General features: G+C 35.0%; 1 protein-coding gene across 4 annotated transcripts in view; it reads left to right on the top strand.

The window, feature by feature from the left end:
- The first annotated feature begins 5,127 nt into the window (after nt 1–5,127).
- The window catches only part of fry (Protein furry), an 87,072-nt gene continuing 73,534 nt past the window's right edge, over nt 5,128–18,665 (top strand). The window contains exons 1-13 of one of the 4 annotated variants that reach the window (XM_043429932.1): nt 5,128–5,349; nt 6,483–6,551; nt 7,242–7,283; nt 7,681–7,860; nt 8,371–8,555; nt 9,535–9,734; nt 9,872–10,081; nt 10,597–10,804; nt 10,893–11,030; nt 11,100–12,317; nt 14,877–15,012; nt 15,105–15,272; nt 15,441–15,630. In XM_043429932.1, the coding sequence (XP_043285867.1) occupies nt 6,509–6,551; nt 7,242–7,283; nt 7,681–7,860; nt 8,371–8,555; nt 9,535–9,734; nt 9,872–10,081; nt 10,597–10,804; nt 10,893–11,030; nt 11,100–12,317; nt 14,877–15,012; nt 15,105–15,272; nt 15,441–15,630 (2,918 nt within the window). In that variant the 5' untranslated portion in view covers nt 5,128–5,349; nt 6,483–6,508. The remainder of the gene's footprint in view (nt 5,350–6,482; nt 6,552–7,241; nt 7,284–7,680; nt 7,861–8,370; nt 8,556–9,534; nt 9,735–9,871; nt 10,082–10,596; nt 10,805–10,892; nt 11,031–11,099; nt 12,318–14,876; nt 15,013–15,104; nt 15,273–15,440; nt 15,631–18,665) is intronic. The other 3 variants (XM_043429930.1, XM_043429929.1, XM_043429931.1) reach the window with 3 other exon arrangements.

The following is an 18,665-nucleotide window of genomic DNA, read 5'->3' as shown; positions in this document are numbered from 1 at the left end:
TCCATTTTGAATTCGAAAATATGAACTTTTGACATGCGTATGGTCTGTCAAAATTGTATTCGAAATGAAAACTACCGAAATATATATTTTCGAGTGAATACGAATTTAAGGAAGTTGAGGCATTAGAATGAAAATGATGTCATCGCTTTTAAACCGATTGCATCTTATAAAGTGAAGTGTAAAAAAAAATCAGTTTAATTTTCAGACAGTTTAGGAGCGTTGTTGCTGAGAAAAATCAATAACAATTCGGACCAAATAACATGTAATCTTATGGAAGTCAAGACACATTCAGTGATATCTCCGTTAAAAATGATGCTAAAAATATGAAATTTTTTGGGCAACATGAGCAAGGCTTGCTGAATAATGTCATTTTTTTCAGATTTATTAGGAGATTTGCTGAGATTATATTATTAATAATCTGTTTCCCGTGCAGTTTTTTGAGGCTAGGATCGTCACTGTTCGTGTTTTCGACTGAGTTTTCACCAGTTTTTCGTCTTTTTTCCCCCAACTTTTCTTTAAAGTGTATGCAACATTGCCAAATTGTAAACTGGCCTAACTTTTGAAAGGTACAGGTCATAACTTTTGGGTAAAAAAAATGACTGTACAGCCTCAACTTCCTTAAAGAAGGAATATTCAGTTAAACACGTAATCTGCTAAATAGTCGATTAGAAAAAAAATTTTTTAATTTTATTATAAAAAAATTTTAAAATATATAAATATCGACCGTTCTACAATTTGATTATTTGACATATCGAACCCTACTCGTTATTTAGCCCAAATTGTTATTGATTTTCCTCAGCAACAACGCTCCTAAACTGTCTGAAAATTTAACTGATTTTTTTTTACACTTCGCTTTATAAGATGCAATCGGTTTAAAAGCGATGACATCATTTTCTTTCTAATGCCTCAATTTCCTTAAAAAAGTTCACAGAGGTATAAAAATTTCATAACCTTTAAAATCGACAAATTTTTCAACATTGATTGTTTATAATCAGGAAAGAAGTTGGAAACATTAATTAAAAATTGCTACTGAAAATAATGTTAAGCTAGTCTTCTAAACGAAAAATCGGTACTTGCCTCACCGGGGCCGGAAGAAAACTGTTTCTAACAGTAAACAGGGAATTATTTAATTAGATTTAAAACATCCGAAAGTATGGCCAAGCAAATCTATCGACAATTAAGGACAAATACCTGAACGAATTATAATTTCAAGATAAGCATGAGCACATCAATAAAACAATTTCGCAGTATACGAAAGGATCTTTGTAAAAGTTGTAGCTACCAGAAAACATTTTATTCTTTGTTTTTCATTTGTTTAATTTTTATTTTTGAGGGTCACTATGTGACCATTTCGTGCCTATGCTGCCCCATTGACACGAATTCTTCTCATTGACTAACAAAATCCGCAATTACATTTTTCACACTTTCCATAAAATTTACTTACGTTCTCGTCATAACCATTCATTACAATAATAAAAATAATTCAAAATAAAATTAATAATCGATAAATACGCTAGCGTTTGGCCCTTCTGGATTTGCTCGAGAGAAATTCGTCCATGACGAAACGCACTCCATTACATGTTTAAATATATTCTGTTTATGAAAGTAGATATGAGGAAAATAACTCAATTTGATCGCCTTGATATTGTATACTGATGAAAAACTGTACTGCTGTGGTGGACAGTACAGTACGAATGTGTGATCGAGGGTGTCTCGGCATTTCTCACATTCACATTTATCCGGATTCATTTTATCTTAAGGATGTATGTAAAAAATATCGACGTGTCAAATTTTTCATGAATTTGAAATATTTAATAGAGTTGATCGGGCTGCATCGATTGAAAAAAAGAAAAAGGTACTTAGCCGGTGGTTAAAAAGAAATATTTAAGAATTAAAGCCGCATTTAAATCCGTGTCATTTGTACCGGAAGTTGACAAAATCGAACTAAAATGATAAAAAAGTATATGAACCGTTGTCAACGCACGGCCAAAAAAAAATTTTTAGAAACTTCAAAGTTTTGTCGATTTTTTCACGCAAAAAAAAACCCACTGTTTCCGATTTCGTTGTGGAGATATTTGGGGTTAACTTTTGACGTTTCAGCGGCGTTCTGTAGTTAGTACGTCCGCTATATTGAACATGTAATTTGATCGGCTCGCTTGTGCTTGACCACAGTTATCAAATTGGATATTAATTTTATTAAAAATCGTAAATTATTTATGATTCAAAATGACATAGTTTTTTTATGAAAACTTATAAAATGCAAACAGAAATGATTTGCCGTTGACATTTTAACATAAGACATAACTTTAAAAAATAAATAGATGTACTGCGGAATTGACCTTATATACATCCTTAAACGAATGTAAACTGAAATTCAAAGAGTTAGGGTTTGCTCAAACCACTTTTTCCCGCTTCAGTTTTATCAGGTTATTTTTCGCTTTGTTTGAGGGCTACAGCGACCTCGGTCGACAGCTAAAGACAACAGTATCTGCAGTTGATAAAAGAAGTCCGAAATGCTTACAATACCGACGGTCAACAGGCGCAATGTCTCTATTGTCTTGCGATCATAAATGTTTGTGCAATTTTATCTTGAAAAAAGTGAAAATTGAAGAAGACGTATAAACGAATCGAAATAAATTAAGATTATAAAGGAAAACAGATGCTCGATAATTTGGTATCGATGAAGACTACCAAAAAAAAAAACAGGTGGCATCATAAAAAGATAAGTTTTAGGATGGACTACGTATTTCATGGGTCGAATGTTACCAAAATTTATGTTATTTTAGGACGATATTTTTTTTTTTTTTCACGATGGTCCCCCAACAATCTTCAGCTCACACTCGAAAACGAAACTGTGCGAAAAGGGACGCTTTGAAAAAATGTTTAGAGGACACGTTTTGCTGTTGAAGTTTTCAAATAATTAACATAGGAATTTTTTTTGTTGACTATTTCTATTACCCTATTTAATTATAACTCTATATTGTGAATTCTTTACTGTGTAATATTTTCTAAGCAGTTTCTCATAGGAGAGTGGATGGTTTACAATAAAGTCCATTGAAAAAAATTTCTCAATTGAATAATTTCGTAGATACTAATGATTAAAATCTATTTTAGATGGCATTATTGTCGAGAAACCAGTATGGTAAAAAATAAATTCTTTGGCGGATCCTGTAAAAGTCACTTTCTTTAGAGATATAGGCGATTATATAGTCGGTTTTGTGATTTTTTTTTCCAATAGCTCAACAAATATTACATTTTTCAAAGTTTGTAAGCACTGAATGTGGACGATGTAGTAATGGCGAAACACGGTACAGCAAAGTCAAACACTGTAAGCTCTTACATCGTGCATGCCTTATTTACAGATGGACACTGCTTTGAAAAACGTAATAAAAAAAATGCTGGAAATTGAAATTTGCAAATTGCTTCCTCAAGATGGTCAAGATGCACGATGCTCAAAGCTTACTCCATGAGATACTATATTTTTCATTTCGGCTTCCTCATAGAGGAAGCTTTAAGCATTGTTCTAAAAGCTTGAAAAAGCAATTTGTTACTTTTAATTTTTTTTTAAATAAAATTTTAACTTATTTATCGACTTTTAACTTTTCCAAATTAATTTCCAAAAATTGAAGCAGATTTTTCAAAAAACTCATATTTTCGTAAAATTCCAAAAATCATAAAATTTAAACCGCTCAACCGATATTTTCCAAATTCAATACCAATCTTCCTATTACGATAATCTATTTATAAAAAAAAAATTAGTAATAAATCGTAAAATTTCCGGAAGTTAGAGCGTCGACAGCCTTTTTTTTAAATTTCAAAACGTAGGATTCGTATATTTTTTCAAATCCCGACAAAATTATCAGAGAATGAAGAGCTTGTTCAGATTGACATCTATGCAAAACGGTAGCCCTGTATCTCAAATCGTTTTCGAGTTATAAGCGTTTTAATTTTGCAGTGCCATAAGACACACGCACACACACACATCCGGACATTTTTTCTAGATATGATTTTTCGATGTTTTGGGACATTTTGAGCACATTGACATTGGAAACTGGAAAAAAAAAATTTTCATCGTCACATAGCTTTCTCTATGAAGAAGCAAAAAAATATTTTTTATTTATTTTATGATTTTGAATTTTCGCGCGTAAACGCTAGCTACCATGCTGTTTCGTTTTGTAACTTTACTCTGTTGCGAAAGACCAAGCAACAAGTATTGTGAAAATAATGAGTTATAATCGTTATAATGTATATAATTGGTGCATTCATCGCGCATCAACGTATTTATCATTGGTAGATTTGTACTTTCTGCTTTCACAAAATCGTCTTCCATGATGCGATTTTAATATTGATGTGATTTAAATAAATGATAAAAGTCCACAAACGTGACAACGTGATGATAGCTTTTAAAATTTCAAAATAACAGAGCGCACGATAAAAATTTAGATTGTTTACTATCAGAGTGACGTCACGGTGGAATCCAGAATACAGCGGTTGGTGTTTTGACATTTGAAAAGCAGATTAAAAAAGACGATTTTAAAAATGAAGTTATAAAATTTACATTGTATCTTTATGCCATTTCTACATGGTGTAAAATACCCCATTATATCGACGAAAGTTTTCTTTACCCGTAGAGTTTTCTGACGCAATAAATCGTATATATATCAATAAATCTATAGGCGGAGTGAAGCGAAAGTGATGGGGCACGGTCGTAGAAACTCGAGAAAGTCATTCGAAACAGAAATCGAATAAATATAAAATTATGTAATTGTTTCATGTGGGAGAAATTAACTTAGAAACATAATTGAACGTTTTTTTTTTATTGAACGATCTTGTCTATTTCATCATGAGTTTTTATGATTTAAAACGTTTGCCATCTTTTTAACTTCGTTCGAATAAATATTTTGCAGCAAACCACTTATTGCACTTTCACCAGTTATTTTATGTATACACGGATACAGAGCTATACCAACTGCGGTTTCACCGAATGCCTACTGTACCGACAGTACCGATCTGCGGAACGAAGGGAATCATGCATATCGCGCGAAGAAATCATTCTGCCTTTGCTTTCTCTCTCTCTCACGCAGGAATCACGAATCGGGTATCGCATATATATATAGTTGTACGGGCGCCGCAAGATTTTTTCGCGCATCATAAAATTGTTACAAACGTCAGATAGATTATTCGATTAAATAAATCAGATAAACGTTATAAACAATCAAGCTCTGAAAGTCTGTTTCGGAGTCGAGAAGACGTTTGTTCAAATACGTCGGTAACATGACGATTTGTTTTTATGACGTTTCGACGGGATAATTCACCTTGTCGTCAAACATCGTCACTTTGACATTACAGGTTATGATTTTGAACAATTTATTTCGAGTTTTTGTTCTATTATGCCTTAATATTTTTGTCTCATCGTGTATTATTTACGTATTCCAATTTCCCCCAAAGTTTTGGTACTAAAAAATAAATAAGTCGATTGATCAACACTTTATTGAAGATTACTTTGTGTTCCATTTGTGTATTATATATATATATCTGTCTATATGTCATTCATTTCTAAGAATGTACGGTATATTTATATTATTTTACATGTCTCATATTATAATATAATAATATTCCCTGTTTCTGACATTGAACCTAGATACTCCACCTTAATTGTCTTCGCATAGGTAAAGTTTTTTCATGTATACATGAGTTTCTGCTATGAGTTTTATCATTGGGTTTTCTCAATTTTGCTAGTTGTTTTTTATATCTAAATTCATGTTCCAAATAAAAACATCTGAAATTTAGAACAATTCGATCTTCTCCGAGCTTGGATTGTTAGAATATAACGAATCAGTTTGTTTTTGTTGAATAATTTTTTATTGCAGTATGAAAGATGGCAATGTTATAGAAAAGAGGTCAAAATTCATTGAAAAATTACATTTCATTGATTACCAAATATTTATTTTTACTTACTTATAACCTTACTTTAGACACACAACGATTAAACTCAATAAAGTCATAGGTTCAATCAAGAATTTTGTACCAATCTATTGGCAAAAATAGTTGAAACGTTGTTAGTACTTGATATAACATTTTGAATTGCTTTGAAATCATGTATACAACTGTAAAATTTTCAACAAAAAAATTTTTCAGAAAGATGGTTGACTACTACTGTTAAGTTTTGCATCAATTTTTTGTTGCCCTGTTACAGAGAAGATATTTCATAACACGCCAATGATGTAAATTTTGTGAAAATAAATTCTGTAATTTAAAAAAGCATGATTCCAGTTTGAAGCGAAGCGTCATGTCGACCAAGTCTTGTAGAAGCAAAAAAGGCAAATTTTCAAATATTCTGAAAAAAATATTCAGAATGATTATTGAGTTTGGCAAAGAAAGCTTCGTTTTTTGGCATGCAAAAGATTTCACATTTAAAATTATAAAGTTGGGTAAATGATCAATGTCGTCAAATTTTAATAACTTCTTTGTTTATATTGTAGAAATGGATTGACATCGATCATACAGTATGTTGCCTGACACAGAGGTCAACATAGACACCATGACCGAAGGTATGCAGCGACTAATAAAATTTCATTCAAAACCATCAACTGTTCTGAGGATATTGATGCGTGATTATCATTTTGTGGCGTACTCATCTTGAAAATATGGCATCAAGAAATTTATTTTTTTATTGTTTGCTAAGCATTTTAAGAATATTACACAGATAAACTGACGTGAGTAATATTCCCATTTAATAAATATTTGACTACAGCATGAAGAAATTGCAATACTACTTCAGGTACAAAAAATTAATAACAAAATGTAGCAGAACTAGTTATCTACAGCTCGCTTAATCACAGACGGGTAAAGCAAAATTGATTTTGCATTCAAATTGTCTTTCACTTTTTTATAGATTTTGCATAATTGTACAAACTAGTTTCGTTTAACTTTGATTGAACTCAAGCTTTTCTCAAGGAATGTCAGGCCTAATTTATGAAAAGGATAACGATACGAGCAGTATTGTAAAATGATTTTTTGTACGAATTGCTTCAATCCGATCGGAATTGTTGCTCGTGCCGAGTTTGTTTTAGAGTCTCTTAAATTTCCATTCCTAGCTCCAAAATATGCAATGTTTTTCAAAAATATGCCAAGAGGAATGACGAAAACACCCAAGAGAATACGTGTGTAAAAAAATGTATGATATTCTGAATGATTAAAATTGAAATGAAATCAATGAAGTCTGGGTAAATTTGTTTCAGAAGGAGATACTCAACCAGGAAGCAGCGGGGAAGCTCACGCCGGTAGGTTTCAAGCGTCAATGTCACGTAGCACGTGGCCAAGCGCGAATCTGTTTTATTTTTACTTCATTTTCTTCGGTCACCAACACGCATGCAAAGTAAGCTCGTAAAAAGCAGGATATAATTGAGTTAAAGATCCGGTGTGGGTTATCTGTTACGTTACAGCACGGGGCTTCCCCCGGTAATTCTCAAGGCATTGTGAAATTAACCAACGAAATAGATCTTCCGTGAATAGTGTCCGATCGTATCCGTTTCTGACAACGTGCATAATGAAATCCAACATTTGCATCGGTTTGATAAAGTCGGAATGAAGATCTTTCGGAGTGAAAATTGTTTACGTCGATGATACAACTCCAAACGTAAAATTAACTTTAAGAATTCGTTTGTACGCAATTTACAGAAACAACGAACGACTCCCGAATTCCTCATCCTGAAGGCACTCAAGAAAGTGGAACTGACAACTCTTCGCAATATACGACCGCAACATGCCAGGATTCGTTGACCTTGCACTCAACAACACAAGCTGAATGCAGCGACGCTGCGAGCATTTATACGGCTAGCACTTCCGTTTCCGGATATGGTGAATTTTTTCTTCATAAATTTCATTTCTCACGACACGAAATATGACGAATTGAGGAACTTGAATTTTTTATTGACGAGAGCTCCAATGTGCTTTCCTGTAGAGACAAATGTAAGATTCATTGACAAGTTTCGAAACACCGAGTTCAAAATTTTTTATTTTTCATACCGTTGCATTACGATATAATTTCTCGATTATTTTTTGGAATGAGTCCAGTAGAACCAGAAATTAATTTTTTTCACTGACAAATTTCCGAGATAATATTATCAAAATTGGTAAAAGTGTTTTTGTCACACTTTGAAATGCTTTCTTTACTTTGCTTCTCTTCTCACTTGATTACAAAATGATGGCGGACAATCTTTTGAGTTTGTTGATAAGGAAGCATTCCAAATAATTCTTAACTGTGCAAATTGATAAGGCAAAAAATACGTGCACAAAAGTATGTGTTGTTTAGTAGTTAGTATTTTACTTTATCAATGAAATGATCAAAAGTGTTCGTGATCTTGACAGAGACGAGTTCGAGCAGGGTTAGTGCCGTGACCGTGGTTTTACCGTGGGGCGCTCAAAAAGAAACCGTGAGACCACAACAGATCGAAGACATGGATTTGAGACCCGGTGAATTCGTGATGCGGACTCTCTTTGCTGATTTTACATCACAAGCTGAAAAGAAGATCGACGCGGTTATGGCCGAACCCGTGAGAATCATAATTTTTAAGAAAATCTTAAGCCCGTCTGCGGTTGTGCTATCAGTTGAACGGTGCACTTGAAAAAAAATGAAAAATTGCATTACCAGAATAGTTTCAAGTTTTGATCATCGTTATTATATGGAAACCATCGGTTTCAAGGTTAATGAGAGCCGGTTCTTTCACCCTTTACAGCGTATGTTCACTTCTATCGCGCCAAAGCTTTCCATCAATATGGGGTTTTTTCTGAAGGTGCTGAGAGTGAATCGACTCAAATTGAGCTTGTGTTGAGAACAAATTTTACGGGTTCAAGAAGTTCTTATCAAAAAATTTGCCCCTCATTACGCACATAGTGGAAAAAACTCCGATCATTATGAAAAAAATAAGCTCACGGTGTCTAGAATAAATTTCAAACAGAAAATGTCTACTTGAAATCTCAATGGATGAATATTAAATAGAAATTTCGGTGTAACTATCGTTCTGATGAAAAGTCTCGTAGTACGACTGCTAATACATTTGAACTTTTTAGATCCGAATTTCGGAAGCCTGCACAGTTGAACAAAAATTTGAGAAACGTCAGCTATTGTTAAATCTTCGAAATTGTTTTTCTTAGAATTTCAGATAACAGTAGGCAAATATTATCAATACTTAATTCAATGAAAATGTTTCGTGAAGACTAATGAGGAGGCGTCTTTTCTTCCTGTGAAAAACAACTCTGATTATTTTTTTCAATACGATTTTTTTTTGGAAGAAAAACCTTTTAGTTTTCACTTTGCTAAAAATTTTTGAAGTCATTAGAAAAAATATGTATGAGTACTGCTCATGTTTCGGGAGAAAGATTCAACTTTTCATTCAGAGAGCCTTCGAAATATTCTAGAAAAAGATTTTCGGTCTGAAAAAAATGAAATATTAATAACCCAACACTATTCTAAAAAATGAATTTATTGATAATTCATCTAAATTCTAATTAATAATTTATGTTTTTACACAGGAAAAGCCTTTATCGAAAGTGCTGCAGAGAGGGGAAGATGCTCAATTCGATCAATTGCTGTCTGCTTTCGGCTCTGTAGCTGAACATTGTTTACCGTCTATACTGAGAGCATTGTTTAGATGGTATGAGCGACAATTAGTCGATCAAGTATTGGATCAGAAAAAACCTGCGCCTGGAAAAGAGGACCAGAGAGGAAAAAGGTTCGTTGCATGCACTTGCACAGTTAGAGGAGGCTTGAATAAAAAACGTTTCTTAAATCAACAGCCAATATTTTAGAAGTTGCATATCAAACAATCTCAATATTAATATTGTTTTCCACAAATGTCATTTCCTCCAGCATAATGTATACAATCGTGTCCGGAAGTGTGGAAACTGTGGAGAAAAGCGAGGGTGATTTGCTTCAAGAACGGCGAGACCTCGCTGTTGAATTCATTTTTTGCCTGATGTTGATTGAGGTTCTGAGACAACTTCCGTTCCACCCCGGTCACGAGGACCTTGTAACGGATATCGAGAATATTGCATTCAAGCATTTCAAATACAGAGAAGGGTAAAAATGCCAATAATTATTTCGAAAATATCTTGGATGGCCCCATCTTCAAAGTGTCTTTGATTATTTGTCACGAGTCAACTGCGTGCTGTATGAAAAAATATTTAAAAGACTTATGCATTCTAGAACATACAAAAATCGCTGTTCCACCATGCCGAACATCGCACTATCTGGTTTAATGATCAAATCATTCGGGTTCCATCGAATCAATTCGATTATGCGAAAAATTATATAAAATTTTCCTTTTATGAATATAAAGAACTACGTTCGATAAAAATCCTACGCAGTTCATTGGTTTATAGTGACCTATGAAAAAATGATCGATAATTCTTTTAAGTAAGATTATTTTTTTTCCCTCTCGAAACAGTCAACAAATTTATAGGAGAAATCATTTCAGTTTTGTAATCTTTATTATATCAACTGGAGCGAGATTTGTACGGAGAAAAATGTCGAAAGAATTTAAAAAATATTATCTTTTAAGATAATCAAACTGAAAGATACTTTACCGTTTGTAGCATACAAAACGAGCCAAATGCTGGCAACATTCACATAATCGCTGATCTCTTCGCCGAAGTGATTGGCGTACTTGCCCAATGTCGATTTTTAGCTGTTCGAAAGAGATTTATGGTTGAGCTCAAAGATTTACGAGCCAGAGAACCTGGACCACACACGACGCAGAGTATCATTTCGTTACTGATGGGAATGAAATTTTTTCGCGTAAAGGTACACAATTTTTTTTTTTTTTTTTCAACAAACGTTATTGGATGATGATGAAGATGGTGATTAATGTTACTATTATAACCGTTTCAAGATGGTACCAATCGAGGAATTCGAGGCCTCTTTTCAGTTTATGCAAGAGTGTGCTCAGTATTTTCTCGAAGTCAAGGATAAAGACGTAAAACACGCATTAGCAGGTCTCTTCGTTGAGATTCTTGTACCGGTTGCAGCGGTAATTGGAACAAATTATTTAATGAGTGTTTTTTGGTGGCAAAAATAAATCAAGTTCTATTTTTTGTAGGCCGTCAAGAACGAAGTAAACGTGCCATGCTTGAAGAATTTTGTGGAGATGCTGTACTCAACAACGTTGGATATGTGTACCAAATCGAAGCATCGGCTCGCACTGTTCCCGTTAGTAACGTGCCTCTTGTGCGTCAGTCAAAAAACATTTTTCCTCCAAAATTGGCATTATTTTTTGGCGATGTGTTTGTCGCACCTGAAAAATCGTGATCCAAAAATGTGTCGTGTAGCTCTCGAGGCGTTATATCGTTTATTGTGGGTGTACATGATCCGTATAAAATGTGAGAGTAATTCAGCCACGCAAAGTCGTCTACAGAGCATCGTGAATTCCTTGTTTCCAAAAGGCTCGAAAGCTGTCGTACCGCGGGATACGCCTCTCAATATATTCGTCAAAATAATTCAATTCATAGCTCAGGAGAGGCTGGATTTCGCTATGAGAGAAATCGTCTTCGATCTACTATCCGTTGGGCGTGTACCAGTCAAAATAATTCTAACTCCAGAACGGATGAGCATCGGGTTACGAGCGTTTCTCGTCGTAGCTGACAGTCTCCAGCAAAAAGAGGGCGAACCACCTATGCCGAGGACGATGGGTGTTTTACCGAGCGGCAATACAATACGAGTGAAGAAAACTTTTCTGAATAAAATGCTAACCGAAGATACCGCACGGAGTATCGGTATGTCCTCCTATTTCCCTCACGTACGTCGCGTCTTTGTCGATATTTTACGAGCTCTCGATGTTCATTACGGACGCCCGTTGATGATGACCAGCACACAGAACATGAACAAAGAACCTGACGAAATGATTACCGGCGATCGTAAACCAAGAATCGATTTGTTTCGGACATGCGTCGCTGCCGTTCCTCGGCTTATTCCCGACGGAATGACCGGCCCCGAACTCGTTGATCTTTTATCGCGTCTCACTGTTCATATGGATGAGGAATTGCGCGGTTTGGCTTACCAGAGCTTGCAAACGTTGGTCCTCGATTTTCCCGACTGGCGACAAGACGTAGTTCTTGGCTTCACCCAATTTCTCGCCCGCGATGTTCAAGACACTTTTCCCCAACTCATCGACAACGGCCTCAGAATGCTGCTACAACTTTTGACCAGTTGGAAAAACGCTCTCATCAGTCCCAGTCCTAGAGCCAAGGAACAGTCGATCGATAATACGAGAACGCACACTCGCATTGAGCCTGGCGTTAAGAAAAGCGAATCATCACAGGTTCGCATGAGCATTTTATTCGTTGTTCATTATAATATTGCGCATTGGCATCGCAACCACTCCATCATGAATAATAGACTGGGCTAAAAAAAAAATCAAGATTTTTTTTCTAAAAAATATATCGAGAATATCATTCAGATTGACGAAAAAAAAATTTAGTGCAAGTTAGAGCCCTTAATATTAATTTTAAGAGGTCTATCATTGCCGTTTTTTATTTTTATGCATGATTCGATGTTTTACGTCAAAACTGCTAGGAGATTGGAGTGAAAAGAATTTATTTAGACTTATTTTTATATAAAATTGAATTCCCCACAAAAAAAGTCTGATTGAAAATTTTCTTCAGACGAGCCGTTTCCGAGTTATTAAGCGTTTTAAATCGATATGTTTTTTCGATTTGATTGTTTTACTTTGGAATTTTCTAACTAACAAATCAATGAATATAAAAATTAAACCATGACAGATCCTAAAGACAATTTGATGCTCTACAAAAAAGGTCTCTTCTTAGTATTTTTCCCTAAACTTATTTCTTCAGGAGTTATTCACGATTGTAATTGAAAAAAAAATTGAAATCTTAAGTTTTTTGTTCTTTACTCAATTTTTTAAAAAATTGAGTAAAGAACCAATTTTTTAAAAAATTGAGTAAAGAACCAAAAACTTAAGATTTCAATTTTTTTTCAATTTCAATCGTGAATAACTTCTGAAGAAGTAAATTTACGGAAAAATACTAAGAGACCTTTTTTGTAGAGCATCAAATTTGCTTCAAGAATCCGTCGTGGTTTCATTTTTATATTCATTGATTCGTTAGTTAGAAAATTCCAAAGTAAAACAGTCAAATCGAAAAAACATATCGATTTAAGCTTAATAACTCGGAAACGGCTCGTCTGAAGAAAATTTTCAATCAGACCTTTTTTGTGGGGAACTCAATTTTATATAAAAATAAGTGGAAATAAATTCTTTTCACTCCAATCTCCTAGCAGTTTTGACGTAAAACATCGAATCATGCATAAAAATAAAAAACGGCAATAATAGACCTCTTAAAATTAATATTAAGGGCTCTAACTTTCACTAAATTTTTTTTTCGTCATTCTGAATAATATTCTCGATATATTTTTTAGAAAAAAAATGTTGATTTTTTTTGGCCCAGTCTAATGAATAAACTCTAAGAAAAAATCAGGAAATGTCAACCAATGAACAATCTATCTGAAAATTCATTCTCAAAATATACAAGCTGCGATTGGAAACTAAACAAATTCAAACACTGATTAGTGGGGTGAGTTTGATTCGGTAGAGACTCATCTGGGAGGGTTTGAGTTTCGTGTATCTAGAGACACGGCAGCGCTTTGACGCCAAGTTTTAAAAGGAAAAATTTTCTAGGCAGAGCGAGTCAAGAAGGATCGTGTATCTTTATTCAAGGTTAATCTTTAACTGGTATAGAAAAGTTTTGAGAGAGTTGGAAAATGATGGAGTCGGTTGCTCGCTTCAGATCGTCTTGGTTGAGTTTGGCCTGATGGAGGCGCCTGGTAAAATTTATTTTCAAGGAAGTTGGGATGCTCGTACATTGAATTATCGATATAAAATTTTGACGTTGCCCAATCCGCAGAATATGAATGGCAGTAGTTACAAACGATGTTTTACGTTAAAAAATGCAAACGCGATTTTTTTGTGCAATTTTTCATGCTGAAAACAAAATCTCTACCATGTCCAATTTTTTTTAACATACAACAAAAAGTCTTTTGTTCTCACGCAGCACGATTTTAACTCTTTTGGAAGAAAATACGGAAATATCTTGGAAGTATATAAAATCGTGTTCAAATAATATATTTTTTCATCCGTTTTTGCTTTCAATGAGATTTTTAATGTAAATTTGTTGTCTCTACCGATAAAGTTTAAGTGGTACGGATGAAATTACAGTTTTTTATCCGATTGCTCATCAAACTAAAGTGATAAAATTTTCGTGCTTATCGTTGGCATACCGATGTTATCCGAAAAAAAATCATGAGAGAACAAAGATTAGGGTAAAGTAATCTGTTACAAGTTTTTCATTATTCTACAAATAACGGCTATAAACCAAACTTTGTAAAAAATTGACGAATATTCCAAAATTCATTTGAATACTCGAGTATTCAAATATATAATCGAGTATAACCGTTTCGTACTTTTTAAGTTTTTCCAAAGAATTGAAGGAACGGATTGAGTAGAATGTTTGAATTTAGAAGTCCATATTTTATGTTTGTTCCTTTCCATTGGTTTTTGTTGCAAATCAATCCGTTCGCTTAATCTCGAGATATCATAATTTTGTCAACCCATATCCAATGCAGTACATACACTACCAATTGATCGCTTGAAAAATGTACATCGATAACATTTTGCTGCCAGTTGATATGCATTCAGCCGATGGGAGTGCACGTTATAAGCAATTCAGATATTCGTAAATCATAGTTATTAACATTTCAAACTCTTTTCATTAGCTCAATAATAATCGTAAATAAAAAACGTTCGAGCCAGAATAAAACTGTGTCCAAAAGGGTTAAGAAAATGAATATTTTTTTTCTATTACAGCGAGTTGAACCAGTCTCAAGCGTATTTCATCTCGTGGAAGGTTTCGCCCTGGTTATGCTCTGCAATTGTCGTCTCTATCCTCGTCGTTTGGCAGTTCATATACTCCGAGAAGTGAAGCTTTTGTTGAAAGCTTTAGGTATTTTGAAGAATTCTTCATTCTTGTGTATTTTACTATAAACTTAACATTTTTTAATCGCTAACGGGAGCTAATATTATTTGTATTTATAGGTGGATTAGAAACCGATCAACCTGTAATCGATGTTATAGACGCGTGTTGTCCAGTGGTTCTTGAAAAATGTTATCACATGTTGCCACCTGCAGAAAAAGCAGCAGCATCGACCTCGAATGTCGATCTTCAATGGATCGCGGATCGGAGCAGTTGCGTTTGGACCGCAGGTCGCTCTCTTTTTTCATAATATAATTTATCAATCAAATTTTGACAATAATTTTTACATCAGTATTGACCGCTGCACAATAGACGACATAAAAAATCAATTATTATTCGTTCTCTGCAACAAAGATTGGAACAAAAATAACTCTTGTTTTTTTTTTCATTTTGTTTAGGTTTCCATGACGAGAATAGCACGAAAAGTTCTTCTCTACTCAATCTGAACGGTGCTGATCCCTGGAGCACTTGTTTGTTTGCGTTCCTAGAGAGGGACCGAGTTCTCACCCTTTGTCCGAACGCTACTGCCCACTCTTGGCCAATCGTTTTCACAAGAATCAATTCGTTATTTTCCGTCGTAGATCCAACGTAAGCAATCCATATTGAAACAACATAATGAATCCTCACAGACTTGTTTCTCCGTATTCGAGGATAATCCTGTTATCGAATGGTATTATTTCTATCAGCTCTGTTGGCCTTCGTGTGACGGAGTTCACTGGCCGGCACAGCTGGTGGGATTTTCAGACTAGCGCTGGTAAAGGAGTGAGATAGGAATAGGAAAACAACCTCGGGAACGCGTCGTTGTTCTGTTTACATACGAAGCAAGGTGCGCACTGTTTTCATCATCGGTTGAAGGGAGATAGATGGTGTGATGTTTTTCGCGAGATAGCTAATATTCGTCTCGGGAATTCCCTTGATTATGTGATGCTCAGGCGCAATGCTGAGAGACACAACAATAAGGGAATGTGTTTCTCGGAATTATGTGTCAAACGATAGTCGAACGCAATGTCGAGAGACTTTCAACACATGATTCGAAATGAGACGATGTTCTATAGGATGTCCTGGAAGTACGGTGGGCAAAAGCTGGGTTATTATTCAGTGGGAGCTTGGATTAGGAGATATTTATGACTAATTATTAATTACATTGGCATGGGCTCTACCGAGTAACTTATGTCTAAAGAGGCAAGGGTTTTACCGAGATACTGTGATAATTCTGTCTTTTCTTCTTTTATTTTTTTCGTGGATTTTTTATTATTCAACTTCGAAGTAGAACTATTAATAATTCGGTTAATCATTAGTTATTCGAACCAGAAAACCCATGTACTTATCTTGTCTTTAGATGCGTGGATGGCCAAGAAAAGAGACAGGAGACAATATGGATATGATAACTTTATTATTTTCGTATATGGTTGTGGCTAGCCCAGAGACAACTAACTACTTGAGCGAGACGATCTCCCTAAATTTCTACAATTAAGAGGGGGTAAACGGTGGTCAGTCGACTGTCCCTACCTATGTGCGCTTGGCGCTAGATTTTAAATTCACCACAATACTTATATCTAATGTGGCATGGAATATACCGAGATGGATTTCTATGGCAAGTGATGGTTGAACGCTATGCCGAGAGACACTTGTCACGAAGATCCGTGGAGAAGGTTTTGTGGCCTGGGCTTTGCCAAGAGGACGATTTCGTGGGCAAGTGATAATAGTCGGTCGCTATGCCGAGAGACACTTGTCATTGAAATCGGGAGAATATCGTGATAGCTGGACGCTGTGCCAGGAGACACGATATTTCGGGTAGGATGGGCTTTCCTAAGAATGCGTGATAGCTGAACACTATGCCAGGAGACACGCAGAGAGTAGTGTTCAGGATGAAGGATTGTGGTAAAATGATAGGTAATGTGTCACGGAAGTGCTGCCTTATATACTGTGGACTTCGGAGTCCGGAGCGGTCCGCGGCGCGGGGATTGCGACGCTCGTGGTGGGGAGCAGGATCTCAAAGTTTCGGAGACGTGCTTGCTCACACTTATTTTCCGTGTGTCGCACCCTCGCTGGCTGTGAGCGATTCGTTACCGCCAGGTTTTTTCCGAAACGTAGATTCGAAAGGAATCCTCAGTCTTTTTATACATAGCTACGGTTCAAAGGAATTTAATTACATAGCTGAGCCATTTTATTGTTATTTTTAAATAATTTGAAGTCCATATAATTTCGTAACATACAAAACAACATGAAATTGAATAATCTATTGCAAATAGATCTTGGAACGATCCTCTCTCCTCGGATCACTTCAATATTTCACTAATCTTCAGTTTAATCCGAGTTCCTCACATTTTGTTACCTTGAGTTATCTTGAATTTTCATACATCTTGACGGCAAATCATAACTCGATAAACGTTGATCGATTTATTTATGTATTCTATTTTCAAAGGAAACTATAATTAATACAAAAATCAAGCGCATCATTCCGAGCTATCAATTCTAAATTATTCATTTTATCTGTATTCACCTTCTTATATTTTTATAAATTATTATCAATCGTGCTGGTAGACGCGCCTAACGCTCGATAGCAATTCCGAACATACCCTATCATTTTCCTAATAACTGGATGGATAGCTCGACCAAAAATTATATCTGATTGGAATTTCCGTACTTCGTGATGCAATAAAAATCTGAAAAAATTCAACAACATTTGGAAAGCTATGAACAACAATTATCAATAATAATATTGCCCAAAAGTTAATAAAAAATTATTTAAACAATTAATTATTCAATAATTTTGTGGTGACCTATTGTTTTTTTTACGAATCAAATGTGTGTATTTTTCCGAATGCTCATGAATTTTTTCAGAATTTTCGTGGATTTTTGAAATTTCTTGAAAAAATTTTGAAATAGTATATTACACTACAAGGGCAGAAAGTTTGATATTGCTGCACTGCGCGTGTGGTGTATACTATTTTTCTTCATACCTCGGTCGAAAGTACGCACTTTCGGCCCCGATTTCAGGGCCGAAAGTTCAACATTCCTGCATTGGTAAAAAAAAAAACACGCTCGCTGTGACAGCGGGAGCAAAAATTTTTCTCTGCACACCTTAGTCGAAAGATAACATTTCTGCGCTGTCAAAACTGCATGCGCTTCATTTGTCTCGGCGGGAGCAAAAACTTTTTTCTGCATTCCGAAAGGTTTGACGTAATTATTTTTTTTACTTTTGACGTTTGACGTTTGAACAGATATTGCTTACGTGTTTTTTGAAAGGTTGTGTCTAGTCATCTGCAAACCGTACGAATAAGATTATGTTATTCATTCGGAAATATGTTATGGAAATGCCATATTATTTCCAAGCACTATTATCAAAACAGTACAAATCCGAACGAATAACATACATTTATCCTTCCAGATAAAATCAATGTGAAAGCCAAAAATAAAGTGACCAGGCTGATAAAATGAATATAGTCGTTCGGAATAATGATTTATTTTCAGCTTCATAGGAATGCAAATATTCATATTAATTATCTTTGCTAATATCTTGTTTTTTTGATGCCTGCCCCCCCGACCAGCAGCACTCGCTTCGCTCGTGCAGCAAATGTCGGGGGCAGGCATCAAAACATCTTCTATCGATAGTTGCGTAT

This window comes from Venturia canescens, chromosome 10, assembly GCF_019457755.1.
Source record: "Venturia canescens isolate UGA chromosome 10, ASM1945775v1, whole genome shotgun sequence".
Classification (NCBI taxonomy): Eukaryota; Metazoa; Arthropoda; class Insecta; order Hymenoptera; family Ichneumonidae; genus Venturia; species Venturia canescens.
This window is presented reverse-complemented; position numbering and strand designations above follow the sequence as displayed.